Source organism: Falco naumanni, chromosome 1 (genome assembly GCF_017639655.2).
Source record: "Falco naumanni isolate bFalNau1 chromosome 1, bFalNau1.pat, whole genome shotgun sequence".
In the NCBI taxonomy this organism is placed as follows: domain Eukaryota; kingdom Metazoa; phylum Chordata; class Aves; order Falconiformes; family Falconidae; genus Falco; species Falco naumanni.
In genome coordinates this window covers 86,704,103-86,729,371 of record NC_054054.1, presented here as the reverse complement: position 1 = coordinate 86,729,371, position 25,269 = coordinate 86,704,103, and the positions used below count along the sequence as shown (strand labels likewise).

Here is a 25,269-nt window from a genome sequence, read left to right as displayed (position 1 = left end):
AGGCAGGGAGTGATTGCAGAGGCTGCCTACAGACAAAGAAATGATCACTCAAGGGCCCAGCTGAAAGGGCTACTTTCCCCTCAAGGGAACCAACATCCTATTTGCATCAAGAAATGATTCAGCCTTCTGTTACCGAGCTGGAGAAGTAGAACACAGCATGATCACACCAAACTGAAGCACCTCTAATGATTCCTGTGCACTGAACCTAAACAAATTCATAGATGTATTCTCAGTAATGCATTATTGCTGCATTTTCTTATCCTAAAATACTGTGTTTTAAGTTAAAAAGGCACAGAAGAAAAAGAAGGGTTAAGAAAAAGATAACCCCTCATCCTAGTTTGAGGAGCAGCCCTACCCTGCCATCACCTGAATTTGTAGGGTTTCCTGAGGCTTACAAGGTAGATGAAGGAGGTTAACAAGATAAGCACCTATACATTACAGGACTCTATATGATCTCTATTTATTTAAATCTAGTCTGCAACAGCTTTACTCTGCAAAGCCCAATGACACTCCAAGGTAAAGAATAATATTCAAAATCTTTTCCCACAGAGCTACAAGTCCATTACAGTTACTCAGGTGACAGCCAAGAGGGCTCTTAGTTTAAGATAACATTTTGAGGGCAAAACCGAAGTTATTTCTTTGGTATGTTCAACAACAAAACCAAAGAGAAACCAACAGAACGCTGTATGGGAAAAGCAAACATTTAACGAATACACAATAGCAAAGCTTTCTTCTTTAAAAGCACTATTTCTAGCAGGTCATGTCAGAGAGTTCCTTAGATTTATTGAACAGGACGAGAAGGTCAAAGAAAACAATGGCTTGCTTTTTCGAGTGTTTCACCAGTTAGTGCACCAGAGACAAAAGCAAAACCTCTCTCGAACACTCTGTTAGAAAGAGCAGCTCAGCTTTTGCTCTTAGTTCTTCGCTAAAAAATGAGAACACAAGTAAACAGCCCCTTCCACCGGCCGAGAGCCACCTCCTTCGCCCAGAAGCGGAGCCGGGCACACGCGGCCGCACACACCGCCGGAGCCCGAGGGGAAAGGACGCAAGTTTCGCACTAACCTGTTTGAGTTCCGCAGGCATTTATGCCCGGTGCCGGCTGCGCGGTCCCTAGCAGGGCACACCTCCAGCTTCCTGCAGACCCTCCGCGGACCTTCTCCTCTGACAGCCGCCAGAGCCCCGTTCCTCGGGCAAGCCCGCTCCCTTTGTAGCCCGCCCAGCAGCCTCGCCGCTGAGTCCCTCGGCAGCCTCCCCACGGACAGAGCCCATCCAGGGCTGGCACACCACCGACCGCGCCGCTCCCCTGGCACAAAACAGAACGCCAAGCCAACCCCCAGCACGGCCGGCGGCTGCCTCCCGCCAGGGCCGAGCCCTTCACATGGCTGGCCCCGGCGGCTCCGTCCCGGGGGGCGGCACTGACGGGCAGCCGCAGCCGGCGCGGGCTGGGGCGCGGCCACGCCCGGCGCGCCGGGGAGCGGGGGGCGCCCGGCGGCCGCCCGGCGGGGGAGGCGGAAGAAGCGGGGCCGCCTCTGCCGGGCCCCCGGCACCGGCCCGCCCGGAGCCCCCCGGCGTTTCCCCGCGTCCCGGCCCGCCCCCCGCCCTGCTCCCGCCGGGCTGCGAAGACAAAGAGGAAAAATGTCACCGAGCGAAACGACTGTTACCGGCGACTCTACACCCGCGAACCTACTGCTGGGGGGACGGGGACGGGGGGGGACAGAGAGGCCCCCAGATGCCGTCTGCACCCCCAGCGCGGCTGCCTCGCGAATTACAGGAAGGTCTAACAAGACAGCACAAGAAAGGAAATCCTCTCGCTTGCTTACTTTTTGCACTTGGAGATTAATACATCCCTAACGCACCAAACACCAGCGAAAGATAATCTTCCACCACAGCCTCCTCCCTTTTCCACCTTACACAGATGCAGAGAGGCTTACAGCACAAAGTACAACTGGCCTCATTTTTTAAGAGTTCACCTGCCCACAAGCCTGCCCGCATTCATTAAATGATTGTCTTGATAAATTACTCATCGCCAAAATGAATGCCAGATGTGCTGTACCTTGCAGTCACCACATTCTGCAACAACACCTGGGACCTCACAGTGTGATACAGCACAGCTTTCACGTCCATTTATTGCTAGTAAACTGGAAGTACCCAGCCTTCAATGTTCCATCTTCCAGCAGGCAGCCAGGCTGCAAGCCTCCATGAAATTGCTGGGAAGGAGGAGAGCCTCCCATACTTCTTACTTGAAGATCTGATCCTTCTTGATGCCTTTTCCAAGAAATTGCAGAAATGGTAGGTATTAATAAATAGATTAAGGCATCAAGTCTGAAGAGACCTAGGTAGGTAGGTGTAACCCAATCTTGCCAGCACCTGAAGTCTTCCCCCCCCCGCCCCGACCACCCGGGGCAGGTGGGCATGCCTCCCCAGCCCAGGACCAAAGCCTTGCCTCCAGCCGTACACAGTCAGCCAGGCCTGAGGGGCAGCCGGCTCCGTCCTCCCCAGCACTAAATGACCAGCACCACTTGCAGTCACTGGCCGAGGGGTAAGGGTTGCTTTTCCTCTTCCATACGTGGGTCCTGCAGTGAACCAAAGTAATAAATAAATCCACCCCTGAAACAGCTGGTGGCTGGACAATGGTAATTAGGGAGTGAAAGCTACTGCCTCAAATTACAGAGACTACCTCTGGAAAACAGGGCTAGTCAGAGACAGCAAGACCAGCCATAAAGCAAAAAGGAAGGTACATTACAATTTAATCTTCTTCAGTTATCAGAATAGGTGCCTTTGTACAAAGTGTCTTTTCTTCCCAGCTTCATGTTCCCTGAAAATACTAAAATGTGCCTCCAGTATCAGTGTAATTAACATGTTAATTAACATCCTACCAGATCAACATGAAAAGGTGGCATCTCCTATACTGACATTTAAGACCAGAAGGAAGGTTTCAGACCTATTTAATCCTAAATTCAGCTTTCCTGTTACTGCCAGTGTCAGCATTCCAGCCAAACATTAGAGCTAAGGTTTTGATTTTTCGGGGCAGAGAACAGGGCAGAACTGCGTTACCCAACTCCAATCCTAATTTGTTTAAAAATAAATGCCATAAAGGTTGACAAGGGCAATAGTAGATGTTCCACAAGGTTTAGCTGAAGCAAAGTTATTTGCTTCACTGGAGGGAAAGAATATGGTCTATCTACAGCGGAATGATTCAGAGGCAACTGGTAGTGGCCATTAATAAAATACTTGAAGGCCAAAGCAAAAGGGACACATTTTGCATGAGTCTCCCGGACTTTTGTACAGCACTCTCCCCCCCTGGCCCCTTCTCCTTGTCCAACTTTTCTTCATTAACAAACGAAAATAGCTCAACTTTTGTTGAGGCCATGCTGGCATAGAAAGTACCATTCAGTTTAAGCATGCACATGGATATGTGCCAGACCTTTATACACTGTCAAAGAAAAAAACGTTATAAAGTCTGTATCTATAGGGCACTGAAGCAGCTACTCTTGCATGCAAAACGATGAAACTGAAAACCTTCCTGGATGGACTTGCCAATTCTTACTCACATAAGAAGTCTCTCATGTTGTAAACCCACAGGTATTTGTCCAAGCTATGCAACATTAGCATTGCTGAATTTTGAAGTCCCACCTTCTGGAGTTAGGTTGTTATTTAAAAACATAATTTTCCATTCAAAACTATAAGAGATGTTTGTAGGCTTTCTGCTTGTAAAGTAAATTTTGAAAATGTTTTGACTCAAAGCCAATGCTTTTTTTATAATTATTTTTTTAAAAAGGCAAAATACATCTCAAGCCCTCTTATTCCTTAGCTGCTTGCAATATTTTACCAGCTCATATAATTCTGAATGCTGGGACTTGGCAGTGCTGAAGTAAAAGAACTAATTACCTAAATAAGAGTAATGGATTAGATCCCTAACATTGTACTGAACTTCCAAATTCTGGCAACAAACACTCTATCCATTAGTATCAGACTGCTGACTACATCACAACCTCCCCCCCGCCTCCCTTTTTTTAAATGAACCTTAATTTCTTAATCTGTCACATTTTTCCCAGCTGTAAAAGTAGGGTGAAAACCTTTCTTCTGAGAAATTAAAATCTTATAAATAAGAAAGGGTTTAATTCTCTGCAAGACAGAGTAGTATAGTATCTGGGCCAAGCTCCCTTTTTTTTTTATTTTCTCCAATTACCTTTAAAAAATTCTCCATCACTAGTGCTGCACTACAGATTGATCTGCTCTCAGAGGCAGTAAAAATGAAATGGTTTACAGCTCTGCCTGCCACTGAAACATGGCTTCAGTGATATGTAACTTCCATAAACCCAACAGAGCAAGAAGGCACAAGATGAATCAAAAATCCCAGCTAACCATATAGGCAAAACACCACAACCATCCATGGCAACTCTCTGAATTAGATAGCCTACATTCATATAGGTACTTCCACGCTGAGGGTATTTTGTTGCTGTTCTGTGTATTTCAAGCAGCAAATGTACTCGGTGAGAGGACTAAAGAACATGATGTGTCAGTGTGCCCTACTGTAATGATTCTAATACAGACAAATGAAAACAGACATTGTATCTCCAAGATACATTTTGAAATTGGTTTTCCTGTTACCATTTCCATAATTTTTAAATATATTTGAAAAGTTATGTAAACCCTTTCAAAGCATCCATACTCACTCCAAAATGGCTGTGTGACTCTAGTAGGACAAATCCACCAGGATACTTCTAACACTTCCATCAACGTAGTTTTGACAATGTTTTTGCTTTCATACTGCAAGGTTAGAAATGGAGATGAAGCCAGACTGCCTCAATCAGGGACTACTTGTGTATAAATGGAGGATGATTTTATGCGTCACCCTTCTTTAAGAATCCAGTATTAAAGAAGATGTCTAAAGGATCACAAGACTGAAGAACCACATGGCAAAGAGGAAGCAGACACACCTTCTGCAGAGGGACACCATTAGGTATTTCAGTAAGTTCAGGGGTTTTTCATTTGTATACAAACACAGCTTCAATCTTGCTACCTTTAATATCAGTCAACTCCATTTCATCCAAGTTGTCATATGACAGGATGAGAACAAGGACAGCCTGGTGACAGCACTGTTTACATTAGAAATAAAGGACAGAGGAAGCTTCATGTCACTGCATATAGGTCGCAGTTGAATAAATGACCTATGTTTCTTCCCAGCAGCTTGATTTAGATAAGAATCAACTAATTTTACAGGAATAACCCCAGAAAAACCTCCTCCAGTTGAAGAAAAAAAATTAAAAAAATACCATTACTTTTATAACAGAATGACAACAGCAAGGAAAACAAATCAAATTTATGGTTGGTACTGTGACCATAATTTCATGCTGTAGTTATTGGAAAGGAAAACAAAGACACTCAAATGCAGGAAAGACATATGCAGTATTAAACATTTTTCATTTCTTCGATTTGGTTTTAGTTTCTGGATTTTCCACATGATTTGTGCTGTATTTGAAGCTGCACATCACAATCACTTGCTCAGAAGATACCAGCTTAACATGTCATTCTCTCACCCAGAGGGCAAAAATGTGGTTTGCCATTACACACTGGATTGATAACCGTCTGTACAATCAACTGATTTTTATGGTAATTACTAACCTCCTCAAACCAAAACCTGACGCTGTTTTGGATTTTCTTCTGAAGAGATAATTAAGGTCTCTGTATGAAATTTTATTGCAGAGCAAGTTTCTTGAATTTACAATACATATGAAAATAGGACTGCAAAAAGTAAGAAGAGCTAATCGAGATGGGTTAGAAACATGGAGACTATGGTTCTTTTCAACTTTTAACTGCAGTATTCTAAAAACACTCTGCCAGAAGCTCAAGATACATTTTAGATTAAGTCCCTAAAATGAACTCTGGCAGTATTCTACAGCATTTCCCAGTCACCACAACTATGGTTAAAAAAATATTCTCTTCAGCTAGTAATTTGGTAGCTTAAAAAGGAAAGCAGTTTTGGTTGGTTTTTGGTTTGTTGTTTTTTGATGATTTTTTTTAAAGATATATTTAAATAGTGTTTAAACTGTGACATTTATTTAAATCAAAGGCTTTAATTATAGTTGGCACACAGCCTCAGGCTGCCCATGGTCCTCTTTGGCCATTCTGTTCTCAGTCACACCAATGACTTCAGTGAATTACGCCAGATTTGTGACAAAGCAAGCGAGAGCATAATTTGAACCATTAACAAGATGGCCTAAACTAGCAAAAGGCTCAGTAATTTGTTAATGTCATCATAACCCAGCATTCATTTGGGGCTCTTTCAGCATTAGTTTGCAAGAGTTTACAGATACTGGAGACAGCTGAAATGCAATTGTGGAAAATTGTTGGTTTTAAAAGCCAAGTTGAACCTTTCAGGTCCAAAGCTCAGAGGGCTCAGGGGAAGCGGAAATTGCCTGTTTGCCGGTTTTAAAGTTTCTGCAAAACATTCTTGTGGCCACATGTGGATCTGCAAGAGTAGAGGCTTACGAAGACAGACCGACTCCTGTGCAATGCCCTGTTGGGATAAAGGTCTGCTTTGCTTGTACACATACGGATCAAGGCCTGTATTAGTAACAAAATCTTTTCATAAAAATGAGAGATACAGTGCAAAAAGCTTTTGTGAAGGTTTTAAATCTTTCTTCCTCAACATCCCAGCTGAACTAGTACAGTAGTATGCTTGGGAACTAAAATGTAAGAGAAAAAAAATATCTTTAAAAAACAGTACAATAAATCATGTTCTGCTGTCTCAGCTGAGAAATAAACAAGCAGCAGAACATGAAAAATAAATCACAACTTTAAAATGTAAGATGTTTTCATGTTAATTATCAAGAAGCAAATGTAGTAAAAGCGACTAGAAATGTGTTTTTACAAAAGTCTTGTTAAACCTGATACTACTCTTTAATGTTTACATTTGAATGTTCCTGTTTTAAGACATTTTTAATAATTACTTGCAGGTACCTGATCTTGCAACACTCAGAGACATCATGCAAAGAACAACCTAGATGCCAGTTTACATAATAAGGTACATGCAGCAAGCAGAATTTATTTTTGATGTGTTTTTCTTATATGTACTTCTGGAAGAAAACACAGTTCTGTTAGTAAAGCAATGTAAAATAATAGAAAATTATGAAACTGAATTTGTCATTCAAATGAAATAATTTAAACTTGACACAGTTCCAGGCAAGAAAGGTTAACAGCTGTGGAAGATCATTCTTTCACAAATCTTGGTGAACAAAATAAGAAAATCCTTGCCTTTCAGTTGCTTCCAAAACCTCACTTAATAAAAATTCACATGAAACAAAAGAAGTTGAGACTTTCAAGGCAAGTGAAACTGCAAAAATATTTCTGAGATGCTTAGGGTAAATGTGGTCACTGCTTTGCACTATTATAATCATTAGCATAAACCAGTTGCTGTCCTGCTGACAAACATTAGATGGCACTTTGGAATTTAGCAGTTCCCATATAAAGTTGCAGAGCACATACTTAAGAGATGAAGTGTGAGACATGAAAGTGAGGTACTGTTGATGTTAGAAAAAGTGAGATTTCTGCAAAGGCATGCATCTTTGAGCTAGAAGATGTATTTTTCAACCTACACATGAAAAACTATAAAATAGCATATATTTAAATTCTGAAAAAACAGAACATTGTGTTGGAAAGAATTTTTTCCTTACCAGACAGAGGATCAGTTCCTCAGTTCCCTTTTTAAAAGTAGGTCCCAAAGGATTCATTAAAAATTTTTAAAAATAGAGTTGCTGACAAAGATTTATACAACACTTCTCACATAACACATCAGATTTTGAGTAGATTCTGCTGCATGCCAGCAGATCTGAGCCCCAAATAACTAGTAACTGGGGTTTAGGTACTTTGCTTATCAAATAAATCCCTCTGGAAAGCACTTCACAGCTTTTGATGCAGCTGGTCAAATCTGAGCTGTTGCTTAAATAGATGCTAATACTTCCATTCACTTTTGTATCCACGTTTTTACCATCTAAGGCCTTAAATGAAGACTGAAGAACAATCACAGGGGAGAAGCTATGACAAGGAATAAAAGAACCAGGAAATGTAAATTCTTGCAGGAATATGACTTGAGCCATCTTTCAGAGGCTCTTATATGATATATACCATGATGCCTGTTGCACGAGCTCTCTTTTTTTGTTAACCCTGTGCTATTGCATTCCTTCTGTAATACAGGAAGCAAGTTCTACGATTTCTTTCGGAATTTGGGTAATCCCAGCAGAAAGGCAAACAGCAGGAGCTCCCTGAGCTCACAGTGGTGCAGCATGCCACACTGTCACTTTGGAAAGTCTCTATTTGAAACACATGCAGTAATTCCAAGGGAGCTACTGCTTTGGCTGAATTCCTGTAAGGTGCAGGCTGGCTTAGCAACACTGTCTTAAGCCATCTGCAGTGCTCTGGCCTGGAGTCACACCAGTTCCTTGCTTCCAGCTTCTGCTGTTGCTGAGCTATCAGCAAAAGAACGCAGCTCTCACAGTAAACCAGGAGTTGATGCTTTCACAGATGTGAGACAATGTCCGTAAAAAAAGGTGGCAAAAGCTCCAATCTCCAAGCCAAACAACTATTATCATCTCCAGCACAGAGGAAGCCAGGGATGGGATCATACCTCATGCATGGGGAACAAGTTTCCCTGAAAAGTAGCTAAGTAACAGTTTCTGATCCAGTTCCCAACCGTGCTGGGATTCACAGGTACTGCAAATCTCTCTCAGCTCACACCGATTTCTGATCTAAGAACCCACTCTCCCATGGGAATCATATTCCCAGATCTCGCCGCCCCCCGGCACTGCCTTCCCCTCCCCAGAACCTTTGAATAGTTGCACATACGCAGAAGCTGAAACCTGACCCAGGTCATTCCTAGAAATTCAGTAAGACTACTCATACATACTGAATTTACAGGATCAGGCTGATGGCATAGCTAGTGCATGCATAACTGCACAGGGACCTGAAGGCCAAAAGAACGCAAGAGCTGAATTACTGAGGGGGAGCTGAGAGCAGGGACACCAGCAGCTGGCTAGAAAACAGGCATGGTATGACTGACACCAAACCATACCATACCCCTGAATCAGAACTGACATTTCTATGGCTTCAACTGGTTTTATAAAGGAATTAGGACTATCCCTACAAATCATTTCAACATTCTGCCATCTACTCAGTACTAGCAGAAGCAGAACATGCATGGGTTAACTACTGATGAGGTTTTTTCTGGGTAGTTGGCACTGTACTAGGAAATAGTACTGTAACAGGGGAGAGCTGTCATGAACCCACAGCACTGCTGTCTGTACCTGACCTTACCTGTAAGGCAAAAAAAATGAAAAAGGTCATTTTCCATGCTGTCAGTCCCTTAATAGGAGCACAAATATGCTATATAACAACAGAAGCCAAAAGGCACTACAAACTAGAACTAATTGCGTACAACTTTTCATGCAAAGTATATGAGATGGAAAGGAGAAAAAAAGGTAAGCCGATGACTCAGTGCAGCTCAGAACCCACTTTTGCTTTTTCTCTGCATATGTACAAACATACATACACTACTAATGCACCCATGTTCTTACTATCAAAGCAGTGGAAGCAGTTTCTACATTCTACACAGTCTGCACTATGTTAGTGTGGAGCAGAGACTCTTAAATAAAAAGTAATGAAATACAGACAGAAGAGTTATTGTTGCCCAAACTCTAACTCAGAAAGGTTAACTTGATGTTTTTTTCTTAGAAAAGCAATTTTAGGTAATCTTCCTGTATTTTTTTTAAGTTCTCACCATGTGTTCTGGTGTGCTTTAGAGTTCACCTTTCACTTGAAACTGACCCTCAATTCAAAAAATGTCATTTTTGGCGTAAGTCACAGGTACCTCTCAGATTAACATAAAGACTGAAGAATACTGGTGCTTAATTAGGGCTACAAAATATCTGCCTAAAAAATAATAACAAAGGAAAATATGTTTGTTAATTTTTACACAGGTGTCATTTCTCTGGAGCATAAATTGACATAGTTATGATCCAAATCGTTATTCAAAATATTCTGTAGGTTTTTTCCATAAGCCAATTTTCCTTGAACAGTTATAATCATATTTGCAAAGTGAAGAAGAAACAAATTTTATTAACTTGGTTGACTACTTTCAAGTAGTCTTGACTAATTTCAAGATGGCGTTTTGGGGTGTTATTTGTTGGGAGGGGGTTTGTGGGTCTGTTTTGGTGAGGCTGTTAATAGAAAAAAACCCAACTCCACAGAACAGTATGTGATTTAAGTTTCTTCATTCCCACTTACCTCTCTGCCTTCCTTTCAGCTCTATTTTGTTAATAACTTGGTTAAACACAAAGTTAGGGAACATTTGCACCAAAACTATGTATCAAGTTATGAAAAAGCATGGTTGACATATGTCAGACCTGGAAAATCATATGAAAAAAGCTCTTACCAGTTACAGAGATAGGACACTAATTAAACATGACAGAGAATTTTGAGCCTGTCTTTATGACCATACCTCTTAACAAATGAATAATTATGGTGGCAGTAAAAAAAGACTGACTCAAAAACCTCGTCACATAAATTATTTGGTTTTTCCTGACTTGTATTTAAGCTATTTATTATTGTGTGTATTTCCTTAGTTCAAAAGCAAGAGCTTTTGCATTGTTCTAACTTTACCACTTTTGGGGTGCCCATGCATAAAGGGGAACAATCCGTTAAGAGGACTTACACAAGATGTATCTGTAACAGTGTAATTCACCATACCTGGCATCACCCTAATTCTATTCTTTCAGTTTAAAGAACAGTGAGAAAAAAAATCCAAACCTGTAGTGAAACAGTTAAGCTAGTACAAAATGACTGTAAAGCAGGCTTCAGTGAATAATTAGTAAGCCTTTATAAATGGAATAATCACAAGCCCTATTTCAGAGAAGTCTGTCTCAGTCATGTCTAAAGGACCGAATTATTGTGCACAGTATTACAAAAGGTACAAACAAGCTCAGTTCTGCCTCCAACACCATATTCATGCTGTGTTAACTACTGCCATTGCACAATCACGCACAAGCCAGCCAGGGCTGGCTTTACAAGTGACAAGTGAGAAGCCTGTACAATAATGTCTATTATGAGCTGTAATAGCTACATAAATACGAGATATTAAGCTGTATTCATCTGTATCACATCATGCTAATTCAGCTTGGTTTGATTATTAGAAATTTCAGCCCATATAATGCATTTGCACACTTTACCATTAGGAATCTCAGCAAGCCTGATTCTCACATGGTGTGAAAAAGCAAAACAGATTGACAGGATGAAACCTTTGAAGCTGCTGGCCTAATGCTGAGTCAAAAATTCATCAGTGAAGCTGGCTGGATTGAAGTTTTAAGTCAAAACAGGATCAAAACCTTGTATTTTGCTTTTGAAAACAAAATAACCTATTTTATCGCTCCTTTTAGGGGATGAAACCAGTAACTAAAACTGATTAAGTTGCAATCATAGATCTCTTGGCACATGTTGACTGACAGACTGCTAGAAAGCATACCATAAACACTACAGCCGTCATTCAATCAGTATTTACTCCTCAGCAGCCTTTACCAATTCTGTGGTATCAGGATGAAAACAGAGCTTCCTTCTTACATGAACTACTGTTTGATGTGTATATGTATGATATTTTTGTATTCCATATGTATATGTATGATGTTGTTATATTCCATAAAGTACAGCAGAATTCTATAATACTTGCAATAAGACCACCAATTTAACGGCACTAGGTTTTAAACAAAAATATCATTCTAAGACAAAAATGTTACACCTGAGTGCATTTATGCTGATGAGCTTTTTTAATAACAGGCTTTGGAAAAACCAAGTGGGAATATTTATATTATACTAACACATATACACACACAGTCTTCACTTTGGGTTTAATCTATTCCAGAACCTCCTTAGCCAAATGTACCAGATGATATATCTAAGAAAAATGCAAATACAAAACCACCCCAACAAACCCACCACAGGGAACCTAAATGAATGGAAACAACAGTCAAATTAAATAAATTTTTAATTATTAGATCATTTTGTCAATACAAAGACTTCTCAGATTAACTTATGTTACGTCCTACAGGTATGACTCAACATGATAAGACTCTGCACCAGCATGCAAAGGGCTGATTTCTGTTATTTACATCATGTGAGGTTTGGCAGCTCCCACAGCTTTCCCACCTGTAAGAAGGGGGATAACACCTGCCTTTTTTTATAACACGAACCCCTCTTAAAGCCCTACAGGTCACTGCAAAATCACTGAAGTCAAAGCACTGTTACAGTGTATTTGTTGGCAAAAGAGGTTTATTGAATGCTGTACTTGATTTTGGTTATGAAACACTAACAGGAATGGAAATTGTCAAGGTGTACCGATAGGGAAACAATCTCTGAATGCAAACCTTGTTGTTCAGCTCCCCAGCTGATCAGACTTGACAGAGCTTCTCTGAAACCCATGGAGCCATGCCAATTTAAACCAGCTCAGCATAGAGCCTTCTGTTTAATAAGTTTCACATGTCTGATGTTTTAATAAAAGTAAAAAAAAAAATTCTTTATTATTAAGAAGTTATGCTCTGAATGGTTAGCTATCCAGTGACAATATTGCAGCTTTGTGCATTCAGCCCACTATAGTATGTGGCCTATACATGCACTTTCATATCTCCTCCCTGTCCAACTTCAGTTCCCACTGTGAAAAGCAGCAGAAGGCTGATTTGAAAAGAAGTGAAATAGAACCAGGTAGATTAAATAGCCCACACATGAAAATTACTAAGATTTATCACACTTGTAAAAAGCACTATCAAACAGATACTTTAACATATAGAAGACACACTATATGTGAGGTACTACTCACCATGAAGCTTACTAGACTATGTCTGCATTGGTAAATTGATAAAAATGCGAAGACTGCCAAGATTCCCATGACTTGGGATATTATAGCAACCAAAAAAAAGGTTGGGTTTGCTTTTTTTTTTTTTTACATTCTTCACTGCAAAAATTAGAGACACAAACACAAACACACACTAAGAGACAGCTCTGCTCTTTTTAGTACAACCAGATTTTCACTTTCAGAAACAAATAGCAATGGCCAGCCATGTGGCTCCTACCACTCAAAGACAGAATAGGAAATAAGAGTCAAGAACATCCTTAAAAACTGGAAGGAGATTTTTATTAACTGGATAAAAGCTCTGTGATTAAAATTTCATTAAGTGGTGCATTTTTCACAGTAATGCAATGGTTTACATCGAGTAACTAATGACCTTTTTGTCCAGACGGTTCTTAGACTGGAAGAGCACATTATTTGGCCACTTCAAAATCCACAGTAATGCATGTACAACGTTGCACATCTTCCAAAAGTTCAGGAGTTGAAATACCCTAATTCAAGTCACTGGCTGTACACTTGGCAACAAATTCTAATCAACATCAGCTTTAAAGACTGGGGACGCTACATAGGGCAGAAGTTCCATTTACCCACTTGTTCAACAGCATTAACCACACACAGCACTTTTATCCGTCTTCATCAGAAAGCGTGCTGGTGGAAGCTAGCTATCCACATGGCAGTAGCTGATTATTGCCTCTTGCAGGAAGGAGAGATGGGTACAAAACCTCTGCACAGCCTGAAGGCTTGGCAGGCACTGACTGCTACAGTGGGCTATGGAAACACAAATGCTTTGGCCACTACCTAATAACAGACTCTAATATTAATGGGAGACATTTCAACACCATTTAGGACCTCTTATTGTGAGGACAGTATCTGCCAGAAATCTCACCTCTGGGAAAAATTCCCATGAAAGAATAATCTCAGCTATTTCTAATTAATATCTAATTAAAAAATACATTAATGATTTGTTTAGACTGTCCAAGTAATCAACTTCTCCCATGAGAAACAACTTTAAGATAGTTTTTAGAAAAATCCTACATACTTTCTTCATGTAAAATTAAGAATCACCAATTCAGAGAATGGTTGGGGTTGGAAGGGACCTCTGGGGACCACTCAGACCAGCGCCCTGCTAGAGCAGGGTCTCCTATAGCAGGCAGCACAGTCTTGCTCCAGGCGGGTTTGAATGGCTCCAGAGGAGACCCCACAGCCTCTCTGGGCAGCCTGTGCCAGGGCTCTGTCACCCTCAAGGTAAAGTCGTCCATGTACATGTTTTGGGGCACTTGCAGCACATCCCTGACTTTATTTGCAGATCTGGTATTTCTTGTCAGGGGGCAAAACCATGATGCCATATACACTCCCAGCAAATGTCAACAAGCACACCACAGTTCACATGTTCCATTCAAGTATTCTGAATTCACGCTGACCAGTAAGTGAAGGAAGTAGCTAAATGGGCTGCCTAGGACAAGGAGGTATTGTTATGGAATGAGTTTGAAGCTAGTATTAAAACAAAAAACAAGAGAAAGACCAGCAAAAAAATCTGAAATGAATTATTAGAATTGTTATTTGCAGAAGACCTTGATTTTGTTTTTTGAGGACTTCAGAAAACTGTTATGCTTCTGGCACATTGCCTATATACTAGTTTTCTTTTTCTAAAATAGTAATAATAAAAAAGCTTAGTTTTCTTTCCCAAGATGGGAATAAGTTTGAGAGAGTATACTACAAAAAAGAACTGAGAGACTATTAACAAAGCCCTGACTATGCACACTTCCCTAACAAATCCCTTTCACAGATTCCACTTTGACAATCAAGCAACATGGGAAACTGATGCCTGGTTATAGAGATCATTACAGATTATTTGCCATTCTCATAAAATGGAGTTAACCCTCTTTTTTCCCCAAAAATTCTACTCAGAACAACTAGATTACGTATAATCACCTACGGAACTTTCAAATGGAAAAGCTACTACTTGACTTATTTTGTAATATTACAATAAAAGGTTGAATAGGGTGATAAGAAATCAGTCCTCACTGAAACACAGCTTCAGAGACAGTTGCATTTCACTATAGTGCATGAGCAATCCTTACAGACAGCAGTGTCTTTTGCTCTGTGTACTCTTAACAATGAAATGCAATATACAATAGTAAAGATTAAATCATTATGTATTCTGAATAAGACTGAATGTACAGCTTTCATCCTTCATTCAAACACTTTCATTAATTCTAGTAAGTCAGGCAGAAATTTGGCCCTCGGTACATTTAATGAAAATTCACATAAATAACCTTACATTAATTCTTCACTGTGCAAATTTAGCAATTTTATTTCATATACAAACTACTCTAAAAACCTCAACACAAATTATTTATGAACTGGAGTTCACCCCTCGCCCACTGGCAATGAGCTAAGTGTACACAGATTCAGTCTAGGGTCACTTACAGGGGGCTGCTTCTCCATAAGAGTCACGTAGACCCCAGTAACTTAAAACTTTTTCATTAAGTTTTCTTGGAAGTGGTTAGAGCTTAAGCCATAACACTGCAAAAAACTCATGCTTCATCAGTTTTCTGGATAAGGAATTTCATTTTGGAGCTATTAATCAGGCACTTTGCGCAAAGTCATTCAGAAAAAGTGAAGGTGAACTTGTCCTTTTTCTATTAAAAAAAAACACATAAGCACACATCTTCCCTCTCCCCAGCCCAGCTGCTAATCAGAGGGTAACAACCTACAGCTCCTACCAGCTACTGTCAGGCTTTTAGCCTAACCAGTGTGGGCTGCTCCTTTCACATGACATCCCATATTCAAGCATACACACACACAGAAACATGGCAGTTGTTAATAGAAAAGCTGCGCTAACTTAATATAACGTAAAATCTGCCCAAATACAGCTCATTGCAAGTACAATTGTAAAACAGCCTGGTATAACTGGGAAACAACTATTAGAATCCCCATAGCCTAGAGTTTCTGTCTGAATTGAACAACGTTTTCTCAGGAAGCAGGCCTTCACAAATGGTGCTATTGCTTCTGCATGACTTACCTTGCATGTCAGAGTGACTTGCGAGCTTAAAGTAATTTAGAGATGTAAGTAGTTTATCATTGCTCGTTTAAAGAGTTAAAAAACACATACCAAGCAAAACAGTATTTAGAAACCTAAGGCTACCACAAAGCCAGTTTGCATCATTAAAATAAAGTCTATCAGTTCAATAAACATGAGAAACAAATTATGAAGTTCTCCCTACACAAACAATAAGACATCGCAGGAGGGAAATCCCTGCTTTTCATGCTGTTCCCTCTATTCAAACTCCCAACTATTTCTAATGGAAATTTTGTTTGCTATGGAGATGATTCAGCCTTCTTTTTCAATCACCAGCACATCACCATACTTACAGCAAGTGCATAGATTTACAGGAGGGTGGGAAGATTTCTCTTTAGGGTTTAATACTCAAGGATGTATGCATTTTTAAAAGTATCCCATGAGCCAAGAGGAATTAAGAACAACTTTTAAGTCAAGGCTCTGAAGTCTGAGCTACCAAATTAATTGATGAAGCATACCAACTCTGGGGTATCAGAAGATAAGCTACAGAATGAAATGCTGACGACAAACAAGATGCACCTGACTTTCTGGAATGGGAAATTCTGGTATAGATGAACTCTAGCAACAGGTAAAATGAGCAGGCTGTTACCTGCAGTACAAGCTGCTGCCAGGCGGTTGCCAGTGGCTGACCATTGCCAATGTTGCAAATGCTCATTCGGTCTGCTGGCTGATTGGCACGCTCAAGTTGCAAGGAGACATTGCGCCGCTCTTCCTCAAGTGCACGGGTAAGCCGCTCGAAACGAGCTTCTTGCTCTTTAACAGATGCTAAAATGCTGGCAGCAGACCTGATATCATAGTCATCCATGATTGTTTTCAAATGCTCCTGCCTGTTAACTGACCAGGGCAAATGGAAAGGGTTAGGTAGAGGGGTGGGGAGGGCACAGGTCAGAGGTTAAAAATAAAAATGCACATCGTTAGTCACCCTACTAAAATACTGTTCACTCTAAGAAGCAAACTGCAGTGCTCTTTGAAGACTTCCTTTCATCCACTGATTTGATTTTAAATTAAAAGTAATTAATCCAAGGCTTCCCTGTTCAAAAAAGAAAAAAAACCACATGCTCACCTTGGAGAGAATTCGTATGTAATTCTTTGATCTTTTTTGCTCTGACAAAGGTTTCCATCCCTCTTGCAAAGTTAATTTCACTGTACAAATAATAATGTACTTAAAAGAAATACATAAAAAAAAGATATGGCTTTGGAAGGAATGAGGAACACAATCTTTCTCACTTTAAAGACAAAAATTCCAGGTGTCTAACAGCATGACAAGTTTAACATTTTTCAAGACAGGAAATTCACGGTACAAAAAACCACTTGTGTCCATTTTTTTCCAAGCAAATGGACAACCCCCACACACACCACCCCAAGTTTAGCTGTCAGTAGCTAAAAATAGGTTTCATTTTTAAATTATAAGAGTACACTGTAATATGGAAAATATTCTTAAATGCAGACAGGGCAATTGCAGTTGAAATGTGCTTGATGATTTCAGCATGGTAGCCAATGAAACAGTCCTTCATGCAGCTGTTTGCTAATAATGCAAATGAAAAAGCCAAAATCAAGCATCTTCCATAGAAAACACACAGCATTGCTTGTCTCAATGCAGGAAAAAGAACTCAGAAAGCTAGGTGGGATGTATCTTCTGCCTTATGCCTTCTCTACCAGGGTTATGAAGTATTCCATTTAAAATCCTATCTCCATCTATATGGTGCATGCAGCAAAACTGCCTACTGATTCCACAGACGTGTAATGTGAACATCATTTAAAACGAGTCCCAAGAGTATAAAATCAGCAATGTAATATAAGCTTAAATGGTGGCTTCAACAGAACCCTTTCAACTGTCTACAACTAAACTACTTAGTGCACCTCCGAGATAAACACAGAGGCAGAATTTTCCTCAGCTCCTGTAATTCCAGAATAGTTCATGTTCTGTGCTGAGAGTTAAGTCCCTAGAAATTGTCCCTTGACATGCAAATTGGGAGCAATTCTTCCTGCTGCCAGAGGTTCTTTGTTTTCCATCTATCAACAAGGATTTCCATGAGCACTGATAGTACCAAACCCTGGTTTCCTGAAGCTTTGCATTTCATCCTTCAGTGCCTTTACATGATGCCCCCACTCAGCTGATGCTTTTTCCAGGACTGTTACATTTATCAGGTGTCTCTCCTGTGCTGATTCTTTGGTTACTAATGATAACCAAGTCATATACTGTCATGTTACCGAAAGAGGGATATTAGTAGATATTAAGCTGCATGTTTTCACAGTTTATTGGAAACTCCTAAGTAGGCCCAAGGTCTCCCTTCTTTTGTCGTATATGGTTGAAATCATCCAACAGGCCCCAAAGACACTGGGACAGAAGTAACAGACCCAAGCCCAATGACACATAACTTGACTTCACAGCAAATAACCTGCTAGTAGCTCTGTGGTTTGCTGTTAACTCCTAGGGAGTTGCTGTTGAGGGGAATCAGGGTAATATGAAATTACACTGGAAACAGTGTAAGGAGTAACTATGCATTAGTCTTATAAAGTTTACATGTAACCATCATTTGAGCCTTTCATGTTTTCAGACCGGTAAGAAGTGACTTTTCTCATTTATGCATTGATTTCACTTCTATTGAGATTCTCAAAGAAAACCAGAAACCATCAAAGGGTTTTCCACATGTCACAAACTAGTCAAATACAGACGAGACTGTCCACTTCAGTGACCTTCCACTCTGAACCTTGTTTTGCCAGATTATTAAGAGCCTACAAACCCTTCAGAGTACATTGGTTTCTGCAAAGGAGAATCACAACCATCCAAAAGGGTAGTGTGACTCAGGGGAAGCCTGTACCACACAGGACAGGACCACGTGACTCACCTGCTGCCTCTCGGCATGATTTAGCCCTGGCACAGCTGCACATAAACACAGCCAGACTTTCTGGACCTACGCTGGCTGATGGGCAGCCAACTTGCAGGCTTCTGCGCTTCCCTGCTTTGCACAGATGGAGACAGCTCTGTTTGTTGTCTTTCCTGCCAGGAGCGCAGACACGCTCACAGACTCCTTAGAGGGAGTGTGAAAGAAGTGGGACTTCACAGACCCAGGCACTAGTCATATTTTGGGAAAAACACGCATGGGGGTTGGGGTGGGGGGCATTTCTAACTATATATTCTTTTAAGACAGCTACCTGGTTACCAATTATCACTGCCCTTATGCTAGAGCAGAGGAATAGTCTGACTGACACACAGATCCAAATACACCTCAGACAAGGGGATGCTCCAGGGCCAAGAGAAAAAGAGTCTGGACGGGTCAGGGATTAATGCGCGGAGACAGTCTCGTTAGAGGTGCTGCAGAAAAACTCAAGCTTCCTCAGTCACTCCCCGCAGGGGGCCCATCCTTCAGGCAATTCACTGTCTGTAGCTAAAACAAGCTGTCTCACATGTGACTATGATATGACATAGCTGTTATCTTTTGGGGGCCCAAGAGGCTGGTTACTTCTATGGCCTAATTTCAAAAAGTGAATCAAGTGGGGACGTAGGAAGATGAAAAAATGTAAACTACAGCAACTATATTTAAAAGAAACAGGTTCCGTTTAGAATATATAATGTAAGTTTCTAAGGAAAAGCATTACCAACAGCACATGAAAAATTGAGAAGCACCTCCTCTAATACAGATTCTGAAGCAGTAACAGCTTTAATAATAAAAGTCACAGTTGATGACTGAGCTGGTATATAACTTTCAAGTCACATTCTGAGAATGTGACAAAGATCCCATTCAGAAAATCCTTAATGAGCTATAAGCCCTTGATGCCACACATGAGAGAACCTAGAAAATTTGGGTTCTATAAATGGTACAAATCTCTAGAGAGCTACAGAGATCTCCCTGAAGAAAATATGTTAACCTCCTTACAACCATAAATATTGTGCTTCTTTTCTCTGTGCAAAGAGAAACACAGGCAGAATATAAACTGTATAAATTTTCAGATGTACAATTAGTGACCATAAAAATCCTAATTGCTATGCAGAAACAGCAGCAGGACCAATAACTGCCTTTTAAGAACTGTTGGACAAAGACAGACTTCTGCATTTCAGATGTATTATTAGCAGATAAATACTTGCTTGCTGTTGATTGCACTCCCAATTATTTATCCAGGGTTTCAACAATTTACATTATCAGCAGTCTAGACTAGAGGAGAAAAATAGAAGTACTGACTCATGAGTTAGTTACTCAGGGTGCTACTTGCAATTTACTAGCATTTGTAAAGAAAGTGGGTATAAATAAATGAAAATAAGACCTATAGCAGCCAGGTAAAGATTATTCCTTAGGTTGCACTTCTAAACACAGCAAACACTTGCCTAGAAAGTGTCAAAGGCTACGCTGACAGCAGCAATCTTTCTCCTGCCTACGTGACTCTAAATATATTAGTGTTGCATTAGAATTAGAGCAAAGTAAGAGGATCTGTTTCTTCTGACTGTTCCTATGAAGAACCAGTGCATCAAAAGGCTTCCTAGAAGTCAATACAGCTTAAGTGCTCAATGGGGATGAAAACCACCCTGTGCAAAGAGCTGAAAAGGGGGTCCTACTCACTACGAATACCCTAGCTCGTGCCCAAGTTTTAAGTGTCTTGGAAACATCGATGTGCCTAGGGTCACTTGGTACTCTGCAAAAAGTGAGGTAACTGTGCACTAATTTTGCTAATGTAGGATGTAGCTGATAGTCAAGAGTTTTTAAAGAGCCCTTGAGCTTAAGAGGGGTCAAGTTCTGTGAGATCTGGGCACCTAAATCCTAACAGTCATGGAAAGCCTCAAATCCCCTGCACTTTTCAGAGTATTCTGCCTGCCTAAGGCAATCAGGCACTTCAGTGAGCTGCATTTGAAGACAGCAGTGTCCACAAGCCAGCTACAGAACACATTACAGAGACTTCTCTCAGTGGGAGGGGAAATGGTTCTCAGGGCACACAGGAGATTTCTGAGGTCTAGCAGTCTGAATACTGAACACAGCTGTCCCACTATTGCTCTATCCCAGCCCAGTTCAAGTCTACTAGGTCCTGCTGACAAGATGGTACTATGATGAGCAACAAGAAGCTTGTACATACAGCAGATCAGCAGCTGTAGCAGCAAACATGAGGGCCTGTGAGCATGCACAAAAAGTAGCTATGTTCTTCTACAGGGAAGAAACCCATCAGAATAAAAGCAAAAATGGGGCTTAAATAATCTATGGAACTGAAGTGTAACGCATGCTAATTTTATTTTCACCCTGAAGTGCCACAAGAGATGAGTAGCATAAAATGACTGTTATCCCCCATGCAATATTGGAAAGCATGCAGAGAAAACCAAGCAGTACACACCTCGTGGATCAGTGGGGTCTGAATGTTAGAGCTGCCGTGACATCACCCGCTAAGACTAGAAAAGTATAGACAAAGCAGGAGAGCAGCCTCAAGCAGAACCAGCTGCAAGAGAGAGGAAAGAGAAGACAGTTAGTTAATAAGGTATTACAGCCTCTTCTGTACACAGTCATCTCCCAGGTTTTCCTCACTATGTTGTAAAAAATTATTCATTATACTGTTTCTCTCCTAACTTGGAAGAAAAAGAAACAATATTCAGAGAAGCCAATCCTGAAACTCCTAAGGAAAAAAAAACACACCCACAACTGGTTAATATGATTTATAATCAGTTATCAATACTTGCATATTCCTGCAAGACTTGGTGTTCATGTCTTAAATCAGGGAAAACTCTGGACTGGAATGAGCATTTTTAGTATTATAAAACTGGATATTGTAGCCAAACATTTTAAAACACAGAAACCTAACATGATGCTCTCAGAAATCAGAGTAAGTATTTAGGCATGCAACTTTAAGCCCTATGTCTGATGTATAAGCCCCCAAATGGCTTAAGATCATTTCATAGATACCTGTTAAAAGAGGATACATTCATTTCTAAAAAATTCACACTACACAATAGCTTACAGCCACTTCATTTGTTCCACCTGTCCGTAAACTAATCCTATATGAAACCCAAGTGAATGTAGGTTTTGGGATTATTACGTCATCTGTTTAGCTCTGTAAATCTCTAATCAGTTTTGTCTTAAAATATTCAGCACCAAAACTTCTCTGGGTCAGTGACTGCAAATTTAGTACCTGTTTTTGCCAGAGAACATACAGAACAGAATCCCTTTCACAAAGGTATGGTTCTGTGAAGCAGTATATCCAGTTTTAAGCTACTACCACATAAAAAATACTGTAACCACATGACATGAAATGTGGAGCCAGTACAAACTCACTTTGCTGGTTCAAATGTTTTAGAACGTCTTCAGAAAGTAATTTTGCCCCAGCAGATTGTGTGCTTGACCAGGTACTGTCTGCCTTCCTGAAGCCAGCATAAACACGATTTCTTGTGTTTCAGCCAAATTACCAGAAATATGATCCTTTTGTTGCATGGATCCAATCTCAAAGGCCATGGAACCATCATGCCAGAAAACTTGTTTTCCTTAAACTAACAGAAGTAAATTCTATGCTCAAAACTTACCCAATATAACAAAACCGTGTAAAGATATGCTCAAAGAAGAAAGTCAGGAGGCAGAGTAAGAGAAAGACTCAAGTAAATGACCAGAGGGAATAAATTAAGCATAATTCAGCACACAGACAAGAGAGCGACACTTTGGAAAACAAAATAAAATAAATATATATTGCACACAACAAATTCCAAATAAATTCTTTCTCAGACCTTAAGGTGAAATCTGTCTTGAGCCTGCCTCCTCTTGTGCTGCTCTGGTTGACTGAGTTCTAATTTGACACCTACGTGACAATCTCTACCAATGAATATCAATGAGGAATCCACAAAGCAAGCTATTTCAATATAGTTCTCTCATAGGCACAGGCAGACATACTGTGTTGGTGTCAAAAGAAACAAACAAAACCAAAGCTGGTCAGGGGTTTTTTGTTGCTTTGGACAGAAGCAGTCTGTGAAACAGGCTTAAACTAGTGAAGGAACAAGGGCAGCGGAAATGTTAAGAGGAAAACTCCTTCAGAAGGAACTTCAGATCTTAAGGACGTAGCAATGAACACCGCTGCTCACCAGTTCTGTTATTGCATAAGAAACGTCAATGTGGAATATTTGAGGTTTTACATCAGTAGGAAATTTGATCCCATTATCCAGCAGTAATCATTTTGAAGAAATAAGTAAATTCTGCAAATAAATTTTCAGAATATTGTACTACAATCTGGGTTTGGCAAAACCAACAAAAGAATCCAGACACAAACGCATCTTCTAACATGCAATACGGTTCCAACACATCACTGATTACAGATCTGGCTCTGGTCAGTAGCACCAAAGCATCTCTGATCTTTTCATAATGGTTCCCAGTCCATTTAAAAACTAATACTTTAATTAACCTCTTAGTTAAAGGCACTGAAATTATACTGTATTACCTTACAAAAGATACCGTTCTCAGCAAAAAATAATACACAATTTTCTTACATCTAATCCTATCTCTCTTGTGGATTAATCAGTGCATGTTTAAATGACACCAGGCATCTTTCGACAGCTTCCCTTTGATAATGATTCCTCACTTCAGCAGTTTGCTACAAGGAATTTTTCAGGTCTTCCTTCCAAAATTTCATGCAGTGTTTTCAGGACTTGGTGATACAGTGTGCCTACATAGCTTTAATTATACTGTAGCTCTGTTTCCCTAATAAAATACATTTCAATTGCTATATTGTATTCCCAAATGGAAAGGAAAATAAATTAGAGCAATATAGAACACCTTTCTAGCAACTGCATATGTATAATAGCATAAATAATTCAGTAATGCATTAAACTTCAAATTGAAATTTTTGCAAGAGCAATTCTTTAAGTAAATGTTTTAGACTATGATTACTTTTACCCAACATAAAAATTTCCATTTCTCCTTGAAATTTATCATTTATAGACCAGGACAGCATAACAGCACATTTCTGAAGCAGAGTTCTTGCTCTCTAGGACCTAAGAACTTGTCTACACTGAGTAAGCTGAACTCTTCTGTCACAGAGCACTCGTTATGCCACACTTCCTTCAAAGATCAGTGTTTGAGTTAATTAGGCATGAAACAGTACAGTGAAGTGGCATCACGTTACCTCACACCTAACTAAGTGTCCACACTAAGGTTTAATGGGGTATGTGATAGTCTATAAGTTCACACTGTGCACTGTAAATTTTCTGTGTAAACAAACATTCCCCATTTATTTTCAAGTAAGTGTCTGGGTGGAATAGGTCTTTAATAAATCTTGAAAATATCAAAAGACTGAACAACATAGAGATGGCTGAATTTTGACTTTAGTATGTGTCTGCTGGACTTGAACATGACAGTTAGAATCCCTTGCTATTGTTCTATCTTAGTAAGTGCTAATTTTGTCAACTCAGCCATGTCCATGAAAATATTAGCATCATAAATACTTCATTCCCTACATAAAGGGAATCACTGTTTTGCACAACTTAATTCCTATTTATCTACTTCAGCTGGGTAGCATTTGGAGGACAGCACTTGCCCCTGCCCCTGCTTCACCTCCCTCCCCATATCAAGAAACCAAGTTTGAATTACCCAGCTGAGCTGAATGATGTACACAAATCTCATGGGAAAATTCAGAATAATTTGATGATTTCAGCAATTCCATTTGCTTAATACTGTATATTATAATGAACAGGCCTATGTTTACATATCCCCAGAAACTTCTATACATTATATTTTTTTGTTTTCTATAGACATACAATTCAACCTCACCGTTAAAGCTAGAATGAACAAGATATACTTTGCTATCTCTTTTGGAATATGAATAGTAAGTCTGCTGCTTCTCAGACCTCTGACACCTTTTCTTCTGCCTTGGAACTTTCCAAACATGACTGCTACAACCTTGATTAGTTCATAGGCCAATCAGTTTAACACCGCAGAACACATGTCACTGCATCCTAAAGCTGCTGCATGTCATTGATTTTTCAAAGGTCTCCCCCACTGAAATCAATAAGGAGTTCTACTTAAAAATGGATTGCACTTTGTGGTCCCTTTCTGATTCATGTATATTCAGGTTCCAAGTATTCTCATCGCTGCTTTTAGCAGTAGCTACTATATGTACCCAGCTTCACCACTTCCTCTGACCCCAATCTGATTCCCACTGCCATCGATAGATGCTTTAGCCACTGTGCTTCCGCTGCAAGTGGAAACAATTTGTGCAAACTTCTAGTGAGTAGAAAACTCTACTATAGCCATTTTACTAGAATACTGTCTTCCAAGCAGCTAGGAAAAAAAACCCTCAAGCCGTTTATGCAACTGCTAGATATTATTAGGCATTAAATCAACTA

The 25,269-nt window shown here is 40.1% G+C and overlaps 1 protein-coding gene across 9 annotated transcripts in view; it reads right to left on the bottom strand.

Annotated features, from left to right (window-relative positions):
• Nucleotides 1-25,269, bottom strand: part of ARVCF (ARVCF delta catenin family member) — a 295,429-nt gene that overhangs the window by 160,356 nt on the left and 109,804 nt on the right. For 5 of the 9 annotated variants that reach the window (XM_040602791.1, XM_040602773.1, XM_040602802.1 and 2 more), the window contains 2 exons: nt 21,288-21,389; nt 16,561-16,805 (listed from right to left, as the gene is read on the bottom strand). The exons of 2 other annotated variants lie outside the window; for them this stretch is intronic. In XM_040602791.1, coding sequence (XP_040458725.1) covers nt 16,561-16,776 — 216 coding nt within the window. In that variant the 5' untranslated portion in view covers nt 16,777-16,805; nt 21,288-21,389. Of the gene's footprint in view, nt 1-1,062; nt 1,431-16,560; nt 16,806-21,287; nt 21,390-25,269 lie in introns of those variants that run through there. 2 more of the 9 variants (XM_040602823.1, XM_040602831.1) reach the window with 1 other exon arrangement.